General features: G+C 35.3%; 1 protein-coding gene across 1 annotated transcript in view; it reads right to left on the reverse strand.

Moving 5' to 3' along the window:
* LOC102757107 (inactive N-acetylated-alpha-linked acidic dipeptidase-like protein 2) overlaps positions 1–16,607 on the reverse strand; it is a gene marked incomplete at its 5' end in the record, with an annotated part of 304,189 nt that overhangs the window by 79,273 nt on the left and 208,309 nt on the right. The window contains 3 exons of the mRNA XM_015559693.1: positions 4,355–4,474; positions 7,399–7,604; positions 10,346–10,438. Of these exons, the coding sequence (XP_015415179.1) occupies positions 4,355–4,474; positions 7,399–7,604; positions 10,346–10,438 (419 nt within the window). The remainder of the gene's footprint in view (positions 1–4,354; positions 4,475–7,398; positions 7,605–10,345; positions 10,439–16,607) is intronic.

A 16,607-nucleotide genomic window follows, 5' to 3' on the forward strand; every position in this document is an offset into this window, starting at 1 on the left:
GTGCACTATGACACACACTGACCACCACAGACACTCAATGCAGGAGCTGCCACCTGGTGGTCAGTGTGCTCCCACAGGGGGAGCTCTGCTCAGTCACAGGCCAGGCTGATGGCTGCCAGCACAGCAGTGATGGCGGGAACCTCCCCCTCCACCTCAGCAGAGCTAAGGATGTCCAACTGCAGCTTAGGCCTGCTCCCTACTGGCAAGTGGACATCTCCCAAGGGCTCTAGGCTGCCAGAGGGGTATCTGACTGCCAGCTTAGGCCTGATTCCCCCCAGGAGTGGGCCTAAGCTGGCAGGTGGACATCCCCTGAGGGGGTCCCAGACTGCAAGAAGTCACAGGCCGGGCTAAGGGAACCCCCCTCGAGTGCACAAATTTTTATGCACCATGCCTCTAGTTCTTCCAATAAAAGAACACAGAATATCTCTTAATTTATTTGTGTCTACTTCCATTTCTTAAACCAATGTTTTATACTTTTATGTGTACAGGCCTTTCACCTTTTTGGTTAAATGTATTCTTAAGTATTTTATTGTTTTTTATGCTTTTGAAAATGGCATTGCTTTTTAAATTTATCTTTCTGATAATACATTAAGGTATAAACATAAATTATTTTGTTAGAGAACCAAGTAAACTATTCAAATCCAAAATATGAACACAAACACAAAATGGTTTGATTAGATACCACTTTAAAATAAACAAAGAAGCCATAATTTATAAATTAAGCACATAGAAATAAATATCACAATTACCCCATTAACTTGAATACCACAAGTAACTTGAAATCAGCGATTCCTTTTTGTTAAGCATAAAATCATATCTATTTAACCTAATTTCATTACTCATAAAAGTTCTACAAAAAATGTCATATGTCATAAGGGCAAAATTTTACTATTGTAGTTTCTATGTAGATGATTAACTAATTACATTAGTGGTAGGTTTTTTAACCAAAACATATTAAAAATCAGGTAGGATAAAAAAATGACAACTCATGAGAGTAGATTTAACTGTTTTGTTGTTGTTGTTATTTTTTGTTTGTTTCATAATCCTCACCTGAGGATATTTTTCCATTGATTTTAGAGATAGTGGGGGAGAGAGAGAAAGACAGAGAGAAATATTGATGTGAGAGAAACATATCCATTGCTTGCCTTCTGCACATGCCTTGACTAGGGCCTGGGCTGGAGAGGAGCTTGCAATTGAGGTACCTGTCCTTGATCGGAATCAAACGCAGGACCTTTTGATTCACAGGCCAATACTTTATCCACTGAGCTAAACCAGCTAGGTTTAATTTTTTTAATGGCAAAATATATTATACTACATTAACAATGCTGTGTATGTGCAACAATTTTATCTAACCTGCCATCGATGATGATTTACTAATACTAGTCCTGAGTAAATGGCCATTTTTTGAATTCTATAGAGGAATGGTGTCTGATATACTAGTCAAAATGCCACAGACAAGACCAATTGTGTGCTCAGTGACCTATGACCAGGAGGTCACAGTTCCGATGATTCTTTCTCATCGTTGATGTTTCTATCTCTCTCTCCCTCTCAACGTCCTCTCTGAAATCAATAAAATTATTTTTTTTAAAATGTCAGAGACAATAACTAAATTAGACAAAGCTATTTTAAGAAATTAACATTGATTTTGATTATGTGTATTTCTCTCTGTTCCTCTCCCTTCCTCTCTATAAAATCAATACAAAATATATTTTAAAATAAAGTAAACTATATTTAAATGAGATTAGGTTAGGGCCCTAACTTAAAACAACTGATTTTCTTACAAGAGGAGGAGATACCAGGAATGAGTGTGCACAGAGAAAAAGGCCATGTGAGGACACAATGAGAAGGTGGCCATCTGCCAGTCAGGCCTCCAGAGAAATCTATGCCACCTGCATCTTATCTTCAACTTCTAGCTTCCAGAATTGTGAGAAAATCAAGTTTTGTTCTTTAAGTCACTCAGTCAGTGGTATTTTGTTATGGATGTCTTAGATGACTAGCAATATCCTTTTTTAAAAAAAAAATTCCATAGTGTATAAATATAAGAGCAAGAAAAACTGTTAACATGTTAATTAATAACTCTGTTATTTGAAATTCAGGCTTCTGGTAACTCGAGAATTTAAACTAATGAGCTTCTAGGGCTAAAATATCTCACATGTTTTCTGTATATCTCCTATACAATAAAGGCATGGTCCTGCAGAATAAAAACCAGCACTATAGCAGGCAGTCAGTAGCAGTTGTACAAGTACTGTGGCAGATATAGCTGTGTGAGTTTGGAAGGGATCAGAAGCATACATTGGTATCCTTGATTTGAATAAGAAAATGGAGGTCAGTTTATGTGATTTGAAAAGATGGTTTGGTAGATCACTATAAATAAGAGGAGCTGGTTTACATGACTGAAGAATTCTGTTTTGAAAAGACTGGTAATTAAATTTCTTCAAGATCATCATTACATTCAAGCTTTTTGTCAATGTTCTACAATGAAGAATTCTAAATTAAACCAATCACACTGTCTCTTTCCTATAAATTCCTGTATGGCACCTATCATGCTTGCCCCTATATTTGAGCTCTTTATACATGTCTTATGTTCATGGTAAAATATAAGTCCCAAGGCATTTCACATGCTTATTGTGTGCTTACATACTTAAAATAATTTTATACAGAGTTGGATTGCCTATAAAAATTTATTATACAATAGAGCTCTGCAACAGTTGGGGTATTCACAACGAAAGGATACTGTAGTAGGATTATGAGCTCAATACTCTAACTCATGTAGTAGAAATGAGATATATGTACTATATTTTCTGGTGACGAGTTCCTGGTATATGGAAAAATAAAACGTGTTTGTTTTTTTTAAACACCGTATGAAACAAATATATCTTTGCTAACTTTTTAGAGTTTAAAAAGAAAACAACACTGTTTATCCTGCAGACAGTTTTACAATATTGATGCAATTGTTCAGTTTTGATCAGGTTTGCCAGTTTCTGGCAGGTGATGCAAAAGCAACACTTAAGTAGACTATAGTTAGATTGACTACTTTCATAGGGACAGATGCTTCAGGCTTCCCTAAAATAACCTCTTAGAAATTTCATCACTATTTATTTGAGATGTACAGAGCACTGACTAATATATGGATGATCAAATTCTGTTTCTCCAAGGGCAAAATCAATACATTCTGTGATGTATGAAAGATGATTTCAAAAAATAAAGGTGGAATGGCAATATATAGAGAGAGATGTATGTGTTTGTATTGCATCCTAATGTTTAAAATTATTTTGGGGGATAAATCTTATTTTATCTTTCATTTCATAACTTGTTTTGCTCAAAGGCAGTTGCATTTTATTAACTAAGAGAGCACCGATAAGTCTGTCCTTTATTCTACAGTTAAGAAGCAAAGGAAAATTATTTTTTAGGAAAGAGCTTTTTTCCAATTACAAAGAATCTTTATTCACTACCCATTTAAGCAACCTGCGCACACCATTCATGTTTATAGAACATCCTATAGTACCCAATAGAATGCAAAGCATATACACAATAACCACTCAAACATGCATGAATTAGAATGAATAACAAAGGTTTATAATGTTCCTTCAACATAAATACTAAATAAATTAAGTACAACATGTTCTTTGTAATAAGATACTAGAACCAAAAATGCTGATTAGAAGACTTCCACAAGAAAAGATTAATAATTAAAGATTGTGTTGCTACCAGTGAGAGAGTGAAAAGTCAAGCCACAGACTGGGAGAGTAACTCACAATATTTAACCAACACAAGTCTTGTATAGAGAGTATATAAAGAACTCTGACATACAGATAAAAAAAATATGAACAACTCTCTTTTAAGAACAGGCAAAAGGTTTAAATAAGCCTTCACAGAAGAAGATACCCAAATGGCCAATGAGTACATGAATACGAAAGCAGGTACTTCATATTATTAATCAACAGAGATATTAAAATCAAACACCCAAATGATACCACCATAAACATATAAGAATAGTCATACTAAATGTCGGTGATGACAGGAAATATACATTGATGGTGATAGTGCAGTTGGTACAAGCAATTTGGAGAATCTTTGACAGTATCTATAAAAGTTAAACATGTGCCTACCCTATGATCTAGCAATTCCACAACTAGATAAATATCCAAGAAAAATTAGTACACCTATTTTACCAATGCACAAGAATAAGGGAGGGGCCAAGGCTGGGTGGAGGCAGGTACAAGGGGGAGAATAGGAGACATCTGCAATAGTGTCAACAATGAAAAATTTAAATTAAAAAAATATCAAGACATCTCAAATTATAGAGAAAACAGCAATTTTGTCTAATCACTTTATAACAAGCGGTTCATCTTACCTCTGCTACCAGTTGCTGAAGAGATGGTGAAGCTACAGAATATAGACTTGAGTTACCCCTTATGGGACTATGGAGACTAACATAAGCCACAACATTTTTCTGCAGAACCTTCCTGAAATCCTGAAATGAAAAAAAAATTGTCTCTAACATAAATAACAATAACAGATTTTTAATCAGTTACTTATTAAATACTAAACACTTTCTACTTAAAAGTATTACATTGTACCAGTACGTTGTCGGCAATTTCATACTATTTAGTAAGAGTACACAAAGTCATAAAATGATTTTGAATAAATGCGATGGATTAAACATAACATTTTGATAAAATATTTCAAATATGTTCTGGAGGCAAATTTTAAGATAACATGTTTTTAAATGGTTAACACAGTATGAGATTCACCTCCAAAATACAGGATGACATTTTTGGTCAAGTGAGGGCACTTAATTTTATAGTGTTTGAATTAGAGAGTAGACAAGGGAAAACTACTTCAGTGATTAATAAACCAACCCTTTCTGTGAAGCAATGAGTTACTTTTTGTACAAACTGGTTCTTTATTTTGAGCAAAATGGAACATAATACAATTGTATCCCTGCACATATTAACTGAAATAAAACCTGATATATTTCACGCAGATTAGTAGCATAAAATGGTTCAAATAGAATAGCTTTCTCATTTCTCTGCTAAATTCCAAAATTTGATGACCAATGATTCTCTTTTACTAGATAGGTAAAAAGTCCCTCTGATACTTTTCTCATCTTCTTGAACAAATATTTAATGGATAATTACCATGGTGGCAGTTATATAGAAACATACTAAAAAACATCCTAAAAATTGTATTACTTCATGTCAGGAACATATATTTCTTCTTCTAACACTATCAGATAAAAGACTGCAAGGACTTGAAATCCTTATGGAATCGGTGTTCCTCCTATTTTATGTTGAAAATTCAGCTATACCTCTGTAAGAGAGGTGAGAAGACAATTAATTTAAATTAAATAAGTATTTTAAAGAAAAATAAATGGTAAATTTTGACTCAGGTATTCAGCTTTATACATAACAATTTTTAAAAGTCCAGTGTTACAAAGTACTACAGAAAAACAGCTGTTTGCACACTAGCCAATAGACACTGTGTATATGTTAGTCCATTTAATTCTCAGGAGACACTCATGATATAGGCATCTGTATACTCATTTGATAAATCAAGTCTTGGGTAGGGTAGTCTTGTAAAAGTCCACATGTTTTGTGGCAGAGAAGACTTGAACTTGGAATTTTTTGACTGTAAAATTTGTAGTATTTCCATGATATCCTGTAAATAATAAAGATTCTTCACAGAATAAATGGTAGTTCTTGAAGAACATATCTAGTAAAATGTTATCAGCCTTCCCAAGGATCAAGATCAGTGCTGAGTCAATCCTCTATTGACCAAAACCGCCTAATCATTTTAATTACATGTGTGGACTTCAAGAGGTTCCTGTGCAAACAAAATTAAATAGAACAATAGGACGTGTCAACACATTTTTTCCTCACTCATCTTCCCTAAGGGGTGTATTTAGAGCATAAATTGGATGCAGTTTAAAAGAAAATGTTTCATTTTTCATAAGAGTAAATTTTGAACAGGAAAACTAATAGTTTCTAAATTCCTTCTCAACTAGATAGTTGCAAAATGGCTTCATAAACTGTACTGAAGTAATTTTCTAAGACATAGTTATTTGCAAGAGGATATTTTTAAAGCTAATAATCAAATCTATATCTTTTATTTGACATTTTCTTTACTCAAAATCTTTGTCCAAAACGTCATGAAAAAAACACACAAAAAAACACACACAACAAAAAACAGAAAGTGACTAAGTGCATAATTAGTAAATGGCTTCATAAACTGTACTGAAGTAATTTTCTAAGACATAGTTATTTGCAAGAGGATATTTTTAAAGCTAATAATCAAATCTATATCTTTTATTTGACATTTTCTTTACTCAAAATCTTTGTCCAAAACGTCATGAAAAAAACACACAAAAAAACACACACAACAAAAAACAGAAAGTGACTAAGTGCATAATTAGTGTATTTTGAAGAAGAGCCTTTTCTAACTTAAACATTTTTTCCTATGGACTCTCATCCTATATAATAAAAGCCTAATAGGCTAAGTGTCCAGTCGGCCAGTCGGCCGTTCAACCAATCAAAGCATAATATGCTAATGATATGCTAAGGCTGCTCAACTGCTCGCTATGATGTGCACTGACAACCGGGGGCAGACACTCTGACTGGTAAGTTAGCTTGCTGCTGTGGTCTGGCCAATTGGGACTGAGCAAGACGGGCATCAATCCCAGTATCAGCTGTCATATCCCATTAAAAACAGTGCATCTGTGAGGCACAGACATAGAAGCATTTGATACTAAATATTCCAGTTGTTTTCTAACCATGACCCATTCATTTGGACAAAGGCTTCTTAAGGTAGGTAGGTAAGTATTTCTGTAGGTAGGAAAGAAGCAGAGAGATAGGTTTAGAAGAATAGACAGAAGAAAGAGTAGAGGAAGGGAGGAGAAGAGGAAGGAAGAAAAAAAAACACACACACACATACTATTTTGAGTCTAGTCTCCATGTTGCATCTCTAAATTATAATACTAAGGTTATACACATTTAACATAGGAGAAAGTTCCCTTATTCTAGATAATGGCAGAAAGTTTTAAAAGAAAGGTTAATGGTATGCATCATTTAATCCTTTCTTACCCTGTTCCTGTCAACCTGTCTACTGAGATATGCAATAACCAGGTAAACACTATTGTGGGCATATTAGAGTCTGTAGATCTGGTAGCAATATGAATAGTGGCAGATCATACACAATTCACTGTGGTCCAACTCTAATCCCCCTTCATTCTTCTGAGTGATTTCAGCAACCTAGCAGATATGACATGACATCCTGGTTGAAATGCACATTCTTGTCCTTGGCTTTGACAATTTTACTTTGTCTACGAGAGAGAGAGAGAGAGAGAGAGAGAGAGAGAGAAAGAGAGAGAAGAGAAAATACTAATGGATGTACATTTACCTCTCCCCATTCATATGAGCCAATATTGCCAAACTCTGTTCCTCCCCAGGAGCAGAAAACAATACTGCGGTCTGGTCTCCACCCTCTCTTCACTCTTAACATCAAGGCCTGGATGAAAGCTGTGATTATGGCAGTGCTGCTGGCCCATTCTTGCCCCCTGTAACTGGATGTAGTATGATGGTGGCTGCCAACTATGATATATTTGTCTGGAAATAGAAAGAAACAAGAGCCATTAAAACAAAATATAAATCCTAACAATAAACTTAATGACATTTACATAATCCTTTTGCACAACTGAGCAACAATTATGCAAAATTGTTCTAATAATTAAGACTACTTTACATTTTTTCACCCCTGTCTTGATTCACACATCTGTGTATATCAAAGCAGAGGCAGCTGCTGTACCCAATTATGAACCCAAAGCTTAGATTCATATTACTGTCCTCTGTGACATGCATATTAATTAGTGAGGTATGCAAATATGCCACAATGAAACCTTTATCTAACATTATCCCAGAATCATAGTGGGAAGTGCCCTGTAAACAATGTCTGTATGCTCAGTAAATATTAATGAACTTTTAATACATTGAGGGAACAGTTATTTAGTAGCTTTAAATATTAAAAATGTGGTGGTTATATATGGATTTTTGCAATAAGTATTTAGGGAATTAATTATAGTTTTAACCTCACTTCTTTCTCTGAAGAATAAAAAATCGACAACAGCAAAAGGCATCCAATTACTGCAAAAGTTTCCTTTTCACATATTTTATTTTATATAATCATACAAAATCTATTAGGTATGCTCTTAGCAAGGTCTCAATGACACATGGAATGCCTACTCAATGTACATTACTGATTATTGTCATCAATAAGTAGGCTAAAGACATGCTTCCAGAGTTTTCCCTGATTTTCTTGTCAGTGACTATTATTGGTACAGAGCTAAATGTATTTGCTTAGTGGCCTACACATTTGTGTAAAATGGTTTCTTCATTGAGTATCATCGCGCTAGGAGAATGTCTCATATCTTGATGCTTAAGTGTGCAGACTCTGAGGCCTGCCTGCATGGGTTTGAAGAGAGGCTATTCAACTTACTAGTTGTGTGACTGTGGGAAGTTTATTTAATCATTCTATGTATTAATTTCTTCAACCATAAAATGGGGATAAAAATAGGACATACATAATTCAGTTGTTTTTAAGTTTAAGCGAACTGTTATTTGTAAAGCCCTTTGAACAGTGCCTGATACATAGTAAGTACTACATATGTGTGGAATAAATTAATCATCAGTTGACTCATGGTATAAAAAGGCTACCTCATGGGAAACGTCACTGTGTGAAGCTATTTTAGATTTCCACACTGATATTGGAGCCAGCAATGTCTTTGATCTGCCAACATGTCATCAACATTTAATTAATAGTATACATAGTGTGTCTGCAAATGTTGGAACCCTGGGAATTTATTCACTCATTTCCCAGATATGTGTGAAAGTTCTGTTTGAATTGTATATTGTAAACAAGAATCTAAAAATCTTAATAATGTTTGATGATCGTTTCTAATGTTCAGAGTCATTAAAATTATGTGATGTCTTTGTTTAGGATTTAAAGAAGATATTAGAAGCTTTGCTGATATGCATGGAAGTATACTACTGGTAAATTGATTAAATAATTTTTCTATATTGAATCTTTATAAGGAAAGTTTTTACCCTAAAGCTAATAGAACATTGTACAATTTCATTTTTCAATAACTTGTAAATGCAGCGATGTTGATAAATACAGAGGTGGGCAAAAATAGGTCTACAGATGTTTGTATGGAAAAAAAAAAACATGCAGGTTATGATTATTACAATAGCTTTATTAACTCTCTGTTTTGCATAGTCACAACTATAAACCATCTTTTTCCAGCCCTTGTATTTCTAGTGCTTCAATTAGATATCCTTATTATGGGAATTTGTTAAAATTCAGTGGTAAGAATTTTGAAATGTGTGTATATCTTCCGTTATTGAGCAGAAATTGTTCAACATGTCTAGCATAAGTAAATTGGAGGAAATATATACCTCCCATTAATTTTGTAAGAGTTGGCTGGCAAGAAACTAAGGGGATATAAAACTTCATCTCAGAAATCTCTGGGTTAGCAACTGTAGGGTCAATTTGACTAAAGTCATAGAGAATACTTGTCCAAGGAGAACTAGAGTAAATGTCCCAAACAAACTAATAGAAGTGGCACAAGTGTACTCAAAAGTTTGTTGCATTCTACACTGTATACCAAGCGCACCAGACAGTAATATGTGATCCAACCTCACAATGTATTTGAAAGTATTGCTATTAATCTCTTAATATATGTGTCAGTTATTTTTATTTTTTTGGCCTTTATAACATTAGCCCAAGATTCAGTCAGCATCCTGTAACAAAGGTTAAATTATTTAAAATGTAACCAGGTGATCATTTTCATAAGCATCTTCGAATCCTAAAGCCATGCAAACCTTTGGCAGAATTGTCAGTGGACCACGGGTCAGAGACAGGACATAGATACATTGATAAGATTTTAAGAAAAAGCAAACGAACAAAAAAGCCCCACATGTCATTAAAACGTAAACATTATAATTTTTAAAAAAGTATTTTTTTTAAATAAAAATACCTCTGACACTGTTACAGCGAATAAAAGAAAAACAAAGAGAGAGAAGACATTGGCTTGTACAGCTTATCTTCACCAGGCGCATGCCAGTTTAATTTTGTTTTGATTTCTTCACTACTATGATTTACTTTTGGAGAGATATTGTAAGAAAGAAAATAAAGATCCGCTTCATGGTTTCATATTGCCCCCTCTTAGAGTGGTATAAACTTCTGGTTACACATAAGACAGCATATTTAACTCTGCTATTAAATTATTATAGAGCAATTCTTTGTGATGTTTTGTGTAAAATGTAGATTACAAATACTTTACCATACTTACCTGGAGAAGCCAAGCCCTTTAAATGTCCAACAACATTAGTAATTGTTTTGAATGTTGTGACTGTCTGAACTTGCATGTTGACAATTATTTTTTCTGAAAAAAAAATTAAAGATGATTGTTCTCTATATTTTATGACTTTTCTCAAAACATTCAAATTTATTTACCCAGTATCATCAGCAAAATAATTCTGAATAAGTAAGTTTTTAAAGATAACTGAAGTTACACCTTTTTGACAAATATTTATTCAACACTTTGTATGAACTTTATTTTAGGTATCTGCTATGCAATGATGACTAATATACAATTGCTAGCCTCATAGAACTACAGAGCCGAACATAGGCAATTCTAACGTTCACATTTAGAGATACATATAATGGAATTCAACATGAGAGCACATAGAAGACGGCCTCGGGGAGATGTGGAAAACTCACTCATTCATGGATAATAGAGACCATTATAAACTTTTGAACAATAATAGATACAGAGGCAGAGCTGCCTCAAACAGATTGTCAAACTGCAGCGGGAAGGCTGGGGAGGGTTGGGGGGCAGAAGGTAGGGGGGTAAGAGATCAACCAAAGGACTTGTATGCATGCATATAAGCATAACCAATGGACATAAGAGACTGGGGGATAGGGGAGGCTAGGGGACTGTCTAGGGCGGGGGGAAAAAATGAACACATGTGTAATACTCTTTGTAATACTTTAAGCAATAAAATAAAGAAAGAAAAATATATATCAAGATAAAACATTCCAAAGAATTTTAGGTTCTTTTCTAACATCAGAAAAAGAACATGCGGAATATAATTCAAATGTTCCTGTATGATGCATTGTTACATTATCACTTTGAAAACTGTAAAGCATTACACACATTAAAATAATTAACACCTTAGGTATACATATTTTCAAATATTAGATTTCTCATTTCCACCTGTGTTTGTAGGTCTCTCTCCTGTAGTCTAAATCTCCACCAATTGTCCTGCCTCTTTGAGTTCTATTCATGCTTGACATTATTATTATAATTATTATTTTTATATAACAAATAAGGCAAAGACACCCATCAGGAGGGACTCCAGTCACGGTTCTAAAGTGATCTCTGAAGGTTTTAGGTGTTAACGTGTTAATCCTGTATTTAATGGAATCTGTACGTCAGGGGGTTTCTAGGGGAGGCTCTAGGGCAGCCAGATGGTAGTGTTGGGGTGGGGTGAGAGGCAATAACCAAGCAGCTAATTTAAAATAGACATGCTCTAGTTCTGACAGGCCTTCCACTGGCATGTCCGACTGCTAGCTGAAAATTGTTAGGAAAAACAAGTTGCTTCTTCCTTGATCGTACCATACTAACAAGTTAAATGGAAAATCCATACACTGAATCTGTTAAAATTATAACTAAGACAAGAGTAAAGAGGTCCTGAGAGAATACCTGAATGCCCCATGCATAAGAAAGGAAATCTGCTTAGAGTCTGAGGATGGTGGTTTTTATTTGAATGCTGTGCATCTTGGTTTGCTTTACATTTATATAGCTTAGTTCTTTAGATGAGCTTCAGGTCTACAGAAAACTTAACAGAAAGTACAGTTCTAAATATCCTTTCCCTTTCCCCAATTATTAACATCTTCCATTAGTGTGATACATTTATTGCATTTATTAGGCAATATTAATATGTTTTTACTGAAGATCACACTTCGTTTTGTACACTCCTATGGGTTTTGACAAATGCATAATGACATGCATCCAACATTACAGAATAGTAATCATACACATCATACAGAATAGATTCATTGCCCAAAATATCTCCTGTGCTTTGCCTATTCATCTTTCCCCTCCTCCCTCTCTCATGAGTTCCTGGCAACCACTGATCTTTTAAATGTCTCCAAATTTTTGCCTTTTCAAAAATGTCATATAGTTGGACTCATATGTTTGTTTTTAATATGGGTTTAATTCCCTTTTCTAAGTCTGTTCCAAATAGTCCAGGTAAGTGAACATTAGATAAAAGAATCATTACCATATAGTTTCTTAAAAATCTCTCCACCTTATTCTTTAGTTAGATATGGATGAAGACTTTTGTCTGTTCTAAGATCAAATATTCTTTTTGGGGGGGTAATTCAGCAATAAGAAAACCTTACAATATATACAAATGTGCATGTACAATTAATACTAATGTGCAATATACTGCTTGCAAATGTTCCTTATATTAATAGAGTGCTTCAAAATTTATAATAGCCACTTTCACACACATACACTAATTTTCATTAAATCTCAATAATTTTCTAAACCACCAAGTTAAATATCTTCTATTATCCTCATTTACAGAATGAAGCACATAGGAGCAAAACTGGGACTCAAACCCAGGTCTTTATATAAACAACATTTTTTATCTGAAAAATAAAGCATCTCACTGTAAGACTCCTTTTTTTAAATATGAGAACTTCATCATATATAAACAAATACAAATAACATAACATATGATGATGATCCACATCTGCTTTTAACATTTTTTTTTTTTTTACTATAGATCCTTCATCATACCTTTTCCCAATGGACAAATAACTACAACCTTATAGATTTAGTTCTTTAAGGTTGTTAATCATTTCCAATTTTGGTTATATAGAACTAGAGGCCCGGTGCACAAAAATTTATGCACTGGGGGGGAAGGGGGGGCCTCTCAGCCCGGCCTGTACCCTCTCGCAGTCTGGGACCCCTCGGGAGATAACGACCTGCTGGCTTAGGCCTGCTCCCGGCTGGCAGAAAGTAGGCCCAATCCCTAGGTGCAGCCCCTGGTCAGAGCAGGGCCGATTGGGGAGTTGCGGCGCCGCCCCTGTCATGCACAGAGCAGGGCAGATCAGGAGGTTGCGATGCCACCCTCAGTCACGCTCAGGGTAGGGCTGATTGGGGGGTTGGGGCACCGCCCCCTGTCACACACAGAGCAGGGCTGAGCAAGGGGTTAGGGCACTGCACCCTGTCACACACAGAGCCACAGGGCCATCAGGGGGTTTGGGCGCTGCCCCCTGTCACGCTGATCCCGGTGCAGGGAGGCATATTATCCTTGTACTATATAGGATAGAGGCCTGGTGCATGGGTGGGGCTGGCTGGTTTGCCCTGAAGGGTGTCCTGGATCAGTGTGGAGGTCCCCACTGGGGGGCCTGGCCAGTCTCAATGAGGGGCTGAGGGCTGTTTTCAGGCTGACTGAAGCTCCCAACTGCTCCTTTTTTTCTTTTCTTTTTTTTTCATTCTGGGCCAGCTTTAGCTCTGGCTCCAGCTCTGAGGCCTCTGCTGCTGAAAGAAGGTATCTGGTTTGTTTAGGTTCTATAATCAAAACAATGTATAACTCCAGCTCTGAGATCCCGGGCTCGCTGAAAGCAGGTTTCTGGGGTTTTTTTTAGCTTCTATATTTGTTACAATGTTTCTTAAACTGCAAGCTCAGAGGCCAGTAAGGCAGGTCGGGGACGTTGGAGCCCTCCGTCACTGAAACAAGCAAGCCTCATGTTAGTTTCAAGCTGTCTGGCTGCCAGCTGCTATCTTGGCTGGCAGTTAATTTGCATATCTCGCTGATTAGCCAATGGAAAGGGTAGCGGTTGTACGCCAATTACCATGTTTCTCTTTTAGTAGATAGGATAGATAGGTTGATAGATTTATAAGCAGACAGATAGATGTAGGTTTATATGGGCATAGGCACAAACAGACATAAGATTCAATTATTTTACATGCTATTCCATTTTATACAAATGATGTTTTTTTTTCACTTAGCATTACATTTTTCATAAAAGTAAATGGAGATCTATAGCATCCATTTTAACTGCTAAGAAGTATTTGGTTGTAGAATCAACTCAGTTTATGCTACAATTCTATTACTGAGGATTAGTGAGGTCATTTACAAATTTTCAGCATTACATTGTGGCAAAGAACATTTTACACTTTTTGTATATGTGTGCCACGCATTCTCAAATAGATAACTAGAAGTGGAATTTCTGAATTATTATATAGTGTGGGTAACTTCAACTTTATTAGCTATGTAGAAATTGCTCCACAGACTTAAATTTTGACATTTTGATGTGTACAAAAATTTCATTATTGTCTTATTTTGCATTTCCTTGATTACTAGTGAAGTTGAACAATTTTTTGCATATATATTCATAATTCCAGTTTATTCTTCAACCATTTTTCCTTAACTTGTTTATCATTTAGGTATTTTTTGTACAGTTTTTAATTGTAATATTATGCACTTGTTCATTATATGTATTAAAAATATTTTTCAACCTGTTATTTTCATTTTCTTGCTAATTATTATATTTTAAAATATTAATATGTTCAAATATGTCAATACTGAGTACTAAGGGGGTTGTTTGTTTTGTTTTGTGTTATGCAGGAAACTTTCTTATTCTGATATCAGGAATATGTTCCTCAAATATTTTAAAGATGACTTTTCAAATTTGTGTATTTAATCCAGACAGAATCTGTTATGAAGTAGAAACTTAACTTTACCTCTGCACTATGGATAGCCAATTATTCTCGTTTAATTTATTGAAGTATTAATTAAGCTGCTGTCATATAATGAGATCTAATTCATATATGGATTTGTTTATAGCCTTGCTATTACATTTGATTTTAACCAGTGCCATACTTTTTAAATTAATATAACTTTATAATGAATGAAATGATGGGTCTTCTATAATCATCATTATTATACTCATGTAATTATTATTACTCAATTTTGGGGATACTTACGGACCATTATTTTCATATGAACTTATATATTAGTTTGGCATGTATCATGAAAAGTCATTTCAGGATTTTATTAGGATTGCATTAAAGTAATATACCCATTTGAGGAAATTATACTGAGTCTTCCATCAATGAACATGTTATGTCTCTCAATTTATTTCAGTTGCTTTTAATAAAGTTTGTTTTTTTTTCTTCATAAAGGTTTTATACAACTATTAATACATTTATTTTTAGTTTCTCTGTTAACAAATTATAACATGTATAAAGCATTCTATTGTGTAAAAGCATGCATCCTGGTCTTACAATGAGCATTTCTATTAATCTCCTGTATATTCTAATACTTGATTATAGGGTTTTTATTTTCTTAGTTTCAATGTAAACAATTACTTATTGAAAAAGGATCATTTTGTTTATTCCTTTCACATTTCCATAGCTCTGACGTACTGTTTGCATCATCTTGCCTAGGACTGCCAGTGCAGTGTGGAATGGGGACAGTGAGAAGAGCATTCTTTGGTCCTTGCTTTGTATTTTTCACTTTAAATATGTTTCCAAGATTTTATTTTAAAAAAGATGTTTTCTATACTTTTCTGGACATGTTCCTTTATTAGATGAGAAAGATCATTTCTATTCTTACTTTGCTAAGAGGTTTTATTATAAAGAATTGTTGAATAATGTTTTGAAATAATTGTAAGATTTTCCAATTTATATTGTGAAATAAAATGCATATATTCCTGGAATGAACTCTGTTTGGTCATCTGTATTCTGAATTATGTTATTACTATTTTTGGATATTTGCATATAAATTTATGTGACTGATCATTTCACTTCTCATTTGTTCTTTTCTTATTTTGATATCTGTATTATACAATTTCACAATTTTTTGTTGTTGTTAATCCTCACTTGAGGATATTTTTCCTTTGATTTTTAGGGAGAGTGGAAGAGAGAGGGAAGACAGAGAGAAACATTGATGTGTGAGAAACACATTGATTGCTTGCCCCTGCATGAGTCCTGACCAGGGCCCATGCGGGGAGGAGACTGCCACTAAGGTAACTGTCCTTGACCTGAATTGAATACTGAGACCCTTTCGTCTGCAGGCCGAGGCCTATCCACTGAGCAAAACTGGCTAGGGCAATCTCACAAATATTTAGAAATCTTTGCTCCTTTTCATAGATTCTGTAAAAGTTTATATAGCATGAGCAATCATCCATTTTACAAAGGAGTGCTAGGATTCATGCATAAACCTATTTGATCCTGATACCTTCTGTGAAGAGGGCGATTAATCACATGGCCCCCAGATCCTCCAGCAGAGGAAAGACCTGCCCACCCACCACAGCACTGCCAACGGGGTGGCTTGGGCCTCCCTCTGTGGCCGCAGGCCAGGTGGCCTGGGCCTCCTTCTCTGGGGCATGGATCACGGGGATGTGCAATCTATCGCCCAGCAGAGGGAGGCCCCACCCACCCGGCCAGGGTGCCGCGATGGACCGCTGCGCAGAGGGTGGCCTGGGCCTCCCTCTTTGGGGCTATTGCAGAGCCCCCACCCATCCCCCCT

This window comes from Myotis davidii, unplaced genomic scaffold (genome assembly GCF_000327345.1).
Source record: "Myotis davidii unplaced genomic scaffold, ASM32734v1 scaffold573, whole genome shotgun sequence".
In the NCBI taxonomy this organism is placed as follows: Eukaryota; Metazoa; Chordata; class Mammalia; order Chiroptera; family Vespertilionidae; genus Myotis; species Myotis davidii.